The 8,345-nt window shown below is 36.8% G+C and overlaps 1 protein-coding gene and 1 long non-coding RNA gene across 2 annotated transcripts; one reads left to right on the top strand and one right to left on the bottom strand.

The window, feature by feature from the left end:
* Positions 1-277: 277 nt before the first annotated feature.
* Positions 278-2,250, top strand: LOC138310772 (putative nuclease HARBI1). Its single transcript, XM_069252106.1, has 4 exons — positions 278-368; positions 894-928; positions 1,180-1,356; positions 1,608-2,250. The coding sequence occupies exons 1-4, from the start codon at positions 278-280 to the stop codon at positions 2,115-2,117; spliced, it is 813 nt and encodes a 270-aa protein (XP_069108207.1). The 3' UTR covers positions 2,118-2,250.
* A 4,133-nt stretch (positions 2,251-6,383) lies between these two features.
* On the bottom strand, positions 6,384-7,485 carry LOC138310242 (uncharacterized). The gene is made up of 3 exons (XR_011206380.1): positions 7,388-7,485; positions 6,920-7,053; positions 6,384-6,517 (listed from the first exon to the last, which is right to left on the bottom strand). It is a non-coding gene; the product is annotated as an uncharacterized lncRNA (long non-coding RNA).
* Positions 7,486-8,345: the final 860 nt, after the last annotated feature.

The raw sequence follows: 8,345 nt of genomic DNA, 5'->3' as shown, positions 1-8,345 counted from the left end.
CAGAAGTAGTGTGACCGGGTGGGCTGTTGCTTGGTGTCTTGCGGTGTCATTCTCCAGTGATAAACAATCTGATTGAAATACAGATCCTTTACAACCACTGCGTTGCTTCAGATAGAGGATCTGAGAAAATCCGATTAAGGGTCATGTTCGGGATGACCTTTTTACCACGTGTAATTCAGATCAAATGCATTTTCTGCAACTTTTGCTCTGTCGAATTGACAACGCCATTTCGCCCCAACATATAAATACGATTAGCTTTATTGTGCTTTTGGGCGAGATGACTACGTACACGAAAAATAGATTTCCAAACTATTTCGTCCGTCCTGAAATTCACTGTCAAAGGGCGAGTTCGATCGCAGGAGCTATAGGTTAGTAAATTGTGAAACAGAAGTTTCTCTGCGCATGTGTTGTGATCGAACGCGCGCGCTAGTCTTACTATAGTCGTACCAATATGGCGCCGCCGACTGTTTTTACTAGCATGTGAAATGATACAAGAGATGACGGTGAAGATGAATAGTGGCAATAACATTCATAAACATCGACTATTTCTTGGTTTCTTGTACGATTCAATGAATTTAAGAAGGGAAAGCGTACCAGAATGTTAGAGCATTAAATGACTAATGTATGTTCAAAGACAGGCTGAAGTCTACCAGAGCACAATTGATTGACTTTATATATCATTTTCGGTTCAGTCCGTGATTTGTTTCATGCTGTATTCTCGCGACATCAGTCCCTACTCTCCTAAGAACAGGAAGCAGGACTACAGAAAATCCGTGTCACCGGATAAGCAACTGCGGTTTGTCTCTGCTATTTGGTAAACAGTCATCCATGCGGAGAGGTAGCTCCATAAGTTCGACTTGTCCAAGTCAACAGTACATGGGCGTCATCATAAGACGTGTGCAAGTGTCTGTACCAGCTTGGTGAACGGGTTAGTAGTAGGCCTAACTTTATCTTATTGATTGCATGACCACCTCTGTATTTCCCAGATATATTATATATAATTTTTGGTTTAAATGAAGAAAACCGGTATATTATACAGCTGATAGTGATATAATTCTCCATGTTATATCTTCACATAACTCTATAGGTTTGTTTTATGTACCGACGGCTGAATACACAGTTTACCTGAAATGTTATGTGTTAATATATATTTTACAAAATGTAATGGAATATTTTCAGGTGATCCAATGGCCTAGTCCAGAAAAACAGCAACAAACTGCTCAGCAGGTGCAACAAGTCTGTACATTACCAGGTGTAATTGGCTTCCTAGACGGGACACACATAAGATTGTCCACTGCTTTAGGAGGGGAGAAGGATTACTTCAATCGCAAAGGATTTCCTTCCATGCAGCTGCAGGTTTGTACATTATATATATAATATATATGGTTGGGGAGGGGCGATGGGGGTTTGACATACCCCATCACATCTTGTTTACTAAATTGCAACATGGATATATTGGTCACCAGGTACATGAACATGTGTACATGTATATCAATTTCCATGTGGGAAATGTTCACCAAAAACCACACATGTGAAATGGCTTAAATATTGTTGTGTTATGATTTTTTTTAAATATCAGAATTATCTGTTTTTTATTGAAATTTCAGAGTGTTGTGGATGAACAGATGGCGTTTATTAATGTTTATACTGAATGGCCAGGCTGTGTTCATGACGCACGAGTGTTAAGAAATTCTACACTATTTCACAAGGCGGAGGCTGGGGAGCTCATTTTACAAAACCATCATATTTTTGCTGACAACGCATACCCATTAAAGAACTGGCTAATCACACCTTTTAAAAACTTGGGAAATCTTACAAGACCCCAGATCAGGTTCAATAAAAGACTGTCCAGTGTAAGACAAACTGTAGAACGTGCATTTGCACACCTCAAAGGCAGGTTTAGGAAGCTCAAGGATATTCCTCTGCACAACCAAGAGGATATTTGTACTTTGATTTATGCTTGTTGTGTTTTACATAACTTGTGCATCCGTCACAACGATGATGTGGATGCATATATTGATGGAGAGGAAGAAGAAGATCCAAACCAGTTTGTGAATGTCTACCAAAATGGACATGTGGGAGTTGTTAGACGACTCCAACTTATGAATCAGAATTAACATTTCTTAGTGTCTCTTTAACACAATATTAAGTATTTGACTTTTTAAATCAACTTACATTAAGCATTCTGTGACTCCAACTGCATTTTTGATCGAAAGAAAAAATGGAAAATATAAAATATTGATGAAAGAAGAAAGCTGTTGTACATTGTCATTTTAATTTTCAAGTCCTCTCCAGATTTGTGAATTTTAATTAAAGCGGTTTTAGTATGGTAACATATTTAACCCTGAAGTAATACATGGATCCATGTTACGGTATTTCTAATCACAAACTTTATCCAAGTTCAATTCACGACATGAACACTACCGGCTAATTAACTTTATTGCAGATGTTTTGGTTTCTATGAAAAGTATTTTAAAAGTTGTTGTAGGATGCCGCACTACGACAAAGTTACTTGCCCTCTGGTAGGTAACATTATCATAAGTTGAAAAATAACATGGTAGTGATATTTTCTTTCATGATGCACTTGTTGATTTGAGTAAAACATGATACATTAATAAAAAGAGACTGAAATTAAATTGATCAGTAGATCAGAATAATGACTCTTAAAATGATATGATAAAAAGAACAGTTTAAAGTCTAGTCATTAAAATTATCTTTTACACATTTGTTAGTTCCGAGATTAGTGAAATGAGTTGGCCCTGCAGATAGGGCGTTAGAATTGTACCTGCTGCCCCTATTGCATGATCGTAAAAGGCGACTAAATTTAGGATCTTATCTTTTCTCTTCTTCCTAACTGACTTTATCTTTCCTAATGCCTCCCTTGGCACTGCCTCACTTTTGGCCTTGAGTTGAGCGTTCGCCCCTGTGAGGAAGGCTCTGGGTTCTGTCCCCTGGCCGAGACACACCAAAGTCTATACAAGTGGTAGTTTCTGCTCCTGCTTAGCGCTCAGCATACAGGGAGTGGGACGACTGGTTCGCCCGTTGTCAGTATAATGTGACCGGGTGGGGTGTGTTGCTTGGTGTCTTCGGCGGCATGCTTCAGTGATATAGCACTATAAAAAGGGCAACAGTTCCACTATACAAGAAGACACAACATGAATATACCGCAGTCTCCTAAAACACGCACCTCGCACAACATACACGCAACACATCGCATACATGGGAGGCCGTCCTTACATGACCATAGCTGTTAATAGGACGTTAATTAATCAAACAAACAAACAAACAAAGTGAAATGAGTGTTACTTTTTAAATTTGTGTTTGAATGAACTAAGTGTATCATATAGAAAAGTATCATGTCATGACCAAGCATAAGAACATATGAACATATCGAGACAGTGTATCATATTAACATGTTGCCAGTTATCTTGGAAATATGATGCAAACAAAGATTTAAAAAAAAATAAGTACTAAACATAGATATGAACGAATAATTCAATAACTTTAATACAAAACAAAGTCAACAAAATCAGAAAATCAATCCTTTTGATTATACAGAATACTTCCTGTACATTTTAGGAAAAAACCACTATAAACTAAAAAGCTTAGGACATTTAATTATCACAGATTCCTCTTTTGGAATTATCATGTACATTGAAATGGAAATATGACTAGAATGGGTAAAATTTATATTATCAAAATAAAAAACAAAAACTATGTACTAATGCCTTAAAATACCAAGCACTTTTAATAATTAAAGAACCATAGTTTGTCTATTAAAACAATTGTATATCAGATACGCAACCCTAAATTTTGAAACAAGCTATAACCTATATGACCAGACTTTCACTAAATAATCACCTACAAAACTTACCATTGTAAAGTTAACTTTCAGAATATAAAGGAAACTAACGGTATTCAACATTAAACTATCAATATAATAGTACATTTGCACTTGGTGTTTTAATACCATTAATGTTATACATTGGGAAATTGAAGTATCTCATTTGAAACCGAGCCATTTATTTATTTTTGTTCAAATGAGAAAGAATATAAACACAAAACTGGAATAACTAAAAAATATTAGACACTGATTTGTGTACAAATGAGAAAGAATATCAATACTGTAGAAAAATAACAATTAAAACAAGTGTGGTATTAAAACAGAAAACAAAATGTTTTGGACTATATAACAAATATAATCTTGTGCGCAAATCCATGGAAGTATGGCAGGTCTAAGAATTACCATCTTTCCCTTTTTTCCCTTCCAGAAAATCGAGAAAGCGATCATATCTCCGCATTTTTTCTTCATGAAACTTTGTCACCCTCTCAGTAAACCTTTCATCTTGCTTTTCTATTAAGTCTATAACCTCGTTGTACTGCCTCTTTTTCCCTTGATGTTTCTTTTCTTTTACTTTTTCTTTTGGCTTTTTAGCAATTTCGTTTCCCTTCACAACATTTTCTTCATTTTTGACAGATGCACTGTCTAGTATGAAGGCCGGTTTTGTACTTGACCTTGTCCCATATTGCTGATCAAAGGCCTCTCTGTGTCTAAAGTATTTTGCCTCTGTCCCTGTCCCACTATCTATAACTTCTTTCCACCTCTTCTTCAGGTTATTGTATTTGTGCATAGCTTGAGTTGCGGTGACCGTTCCCACTTCTTTTGCTACTTCCTTCCATAAACATGTATGATTTTTTGATTTCCGAAAATCATCGTCGCGGTCATGTCTCGCCGAAACCATAGAACGAATATACGCACCCGGCCTACTATACCGTTCGGCCGGGTACGAATTGGTCCCTATGTGTCGTAGTGGAGCACTGCCTCCAAAAATCACTCGGGCATAGTTTTCTATACTTTTTTGTAGGTTTCCAATTATTTTATGCTTATAAATGCATTTACATATCATTTTTATCCAAAACAAACATAAGTACCATTCTTTATATCTACCGTACCGCTCACAAGACGTCAAATTCACAATTTGTGGACTTGCCGTATAAATTCCCTTCAGAAAGACCTTCATATGTATTATGTAAAAAAAATAATGCCTAGATGAGAATTTGATCTTTTATGTGGTTCAGTTTTATTACCTAGTAGGTAAGCGATATCAAACAAGTACGATAAAAATGCAAAGACACGTTTTATAATGGTTTGCATAATCATTTCTTTGCTCTATTGGCAGCAATAGGCACCAATTGTAGCTCTAAAGACGATACCATTTTCTGTCAAAAAGTCTTTTGAGCTACAATATTGCAGCTAGCCGAAACCAATACATCCTCCTCTTTTCCTGTCCATGCATGCACACCAATGGCTGATGGCGACTCGTGTGATGGTGACTCATCTGACAAAGCTACTGGTGACTGGGCTGAAGAAACTGATGGTGACTTGTGACCATGTGACAAGACTGACGTTGACTTGCCTAACAAGGCTGATGGTGACTCACGATCACGTGAAAAGACTGACTGTGAATTCGAAGGACATGACAAGGCTGATGGTGACTCAGTTGACACTTCTACTTTATTTGATGCCTTTAAAGCGTCAATAATCATAGCTTTGGTAGCACCATCTGAGAAGAAAATCATAGAAAAAATGTATGTAGAAAAAGAAATATATATGATGCTTTATACATGATAACTGATACTAGTTAAATACATCTGCATTACTTCTTGATTTAATACTAAAATTAACAAAAGTTCAGTCTTGTACTTCTAAATCAACGATTTAATGTGGAAAAAATAATGAGAGATAACTGCAAATGAAAACAAGCTAACAGAAACAATAATCCTAAGAGGCCCAAAGGGCTTTAATGGTAATCTGAGTTAAAAACAAAATCGTATTTCAACATTTTCGATTTGAAAAACACAATGTACGATAATTAAAGAATATATTTTTAAGGAGTCTTACTAGTATTAGATGATGATAAGATTTTCCAGATCTCCTGGCTGCATTGCAGTTCAGTTCTGGTACCATCCCGTTCAGTTAAAGTTAATCTTGGCATGCTGAAAAATAGAAAACTGGATATAAAACAAGAGATGGTAGAGGGATGTTCATGTCCACGATCATTTACATCAAGTTTGCTCTTTGGTAGTAAGATCTATTCATTGCTTAACTCAAGATCAGCTTCTTATATCTAATACTTCTTTTACTACTTTCCTCCGGGATATGGATTGCCTTCAGAATGCATATGGGGCAGTGGAGGCGGTTGGTTAAGCCCTCCAATCCTGGGACGAGAGTTTGACTCCCATGTAGGGAGGTGGTTGTTCTCCAGCTTTCCACCTCCAACAAAACCTAACATGTCCTTAAATGACTCTGGATGTTGATAGCCTCTATAGGGCGTAAAACCCATACAAACCGAACCAAATCCCTGCAGAATTTATATACTCACTTGCTGAAGATGTTGTCGCACAAAATTGGCAGTAGGTTCCTGTTGTATCCTCTCCTGTCAAGATCAGCTCTAGTTCAAAGTCATCACACTTTGCATGGAAGCAAAGTCTGCAATTAGGACACCTTAGGTAGATACTGAAATCAAAGAAATAATTTGAAAAGGCTTGTCTTCAATACTTATTTCATTTCTTCCATATCGTACAATTATCTCAATACGGAGGTTTCGAGATCCCAAAATGACGTGGGTAAAGTACTATTAACCGTCGATTAGTCCCACCTTCCGGTGATTATGACGTCACAAAAATCACTTCAAATGACGACGTCGAAACCCCCGTATTGTAAAAAGATTGATTTTTTTGTGAACATCTTCAACACAGAAATTTTGCAATTAATTAAGTTGTTATATTATATATATATAACTTATTGAATTGACATATAGTAAAATCATGTCACTAGTAATTATTTTTAGACACCAAAGATCAAATGTTATCAGAATCAGCAGAGTTGTATGATGTGCAACGTGATGCAATAACATACCGATAGTCACCGTCTATAAAAATAACTGTTTTCTTTTCCCTTTCTTGCTTCTCCAGAGAATCGATAGAGTGTTCAGGTGGTTGTTGGTGGCAAATAAAGCAGGTCCACTTTATCTTTCGTTCTTCAAGCGACATCTAGTTAATTTAACAATATTGTTTAGATATATCAACAATTACATGCATTAAATGTTATTTATTAATAGAATGTTTCATGCATTATATATCATTAATTATTAGAATGTTTCAAACTAGAAAAAATGATAATAACTTTCCGTACCCGATGTTCTAGGACATACAGTCAACGCCAAATCAAATGAAGTTATCAGTTGTCACTAGTCTGACACGGGACTTTGAACTCCCCAAGTGTTATTACTGTTGATAATATCTTTACGCAACATTTTCATCCGATCTGCATATCAAAATCGTACAGAATATGATTTAAAGCCTCAACAGATAACACTTGTTTTACCTTTGACGGCCATCTTGGAACTGGACCGACTATCCGAAACACGAGGGTTGAACCATAGTTGTAATTTTGGCGTCATTTCCGGGAGCTAGCGTGCATTCAAGCGTACTATAGTCGGACTACAGTAACTATAGTCTGCGATCGAACTCGCCCAAAATTTTGCCAGTATCAATTTGATTGGCCATTTACAAAGGTCACCTGGACATGACCCCTAGTGGGATTTTCTCAGATCCACTTATCTAACGTAGTGATAATAAGGATCTGTATTTTAATCAGATTGCAGTGATATAGCACTATAAAAAGGGCAACAGTTCCACTATACAAGAAGACACTACATGAATATACCGCAGTCTCCCAAAACACGCACCTTGCACAACATACACGCAACACACTACATACACGAGAGGCCGTCCTTACATGACCATAGCTGTTAATAGGACGTTAATGAATCAAACAAACAAACAAATTTAAAATTTAAAGTAAAATTCTAACAGTTCCTCCCCTCCCATGCCCTCTATCCAAAATGTAGTGTTGTTCAGCCACAGCGTATTAATCCGGTTCTCTGGTGTGAAATTTCCTAAGATATTCTGTCAACTACAGAATCGTTTATTCTTACCGTCGCATTAGGTCGGTTTTCCTATTTTTAGCCGACCAATATCAGATGGTGGGCTATTCTAATCGCTAGGCTCTAATTGTGCATATTGTCTTTTGGGACCGATCGGTCAACAAGATGGCCGCCAGCCAGCCATCTTGGAATTTTATAGTAAAAACATGTTATTGCGTTTTCTCAGAAAGAACTGAAGAGAGTTGGCTCAAATTGTATATATAGGTTCCCCTATGGTCGTAGTTGTGCATATTACATTTTGGGACCGATCGGGCAACAAGATAGCCACCAGGCAGCCATCTTTGATTTTGATAGTTTAAGTTTGTTACTGCTATTTCTCAGAAAAAATGAAGTGAT

Source organism: Argopecten irradians, chromosome 16, assembly GCF_041381155.1.
Source record: "Argopecten irradians isolate NY chromosome 16, Ai_NY, whole genome shotgun sequence".
NCBI lineage: Eukaryota > Metazoa > Mollusca > Bivalvia > Pectinida > Pectinidae > Argopecten > Argopecten irradians.
This window is presented reverse-complemented; position numbering and strand designations above follow the sequence as displayed.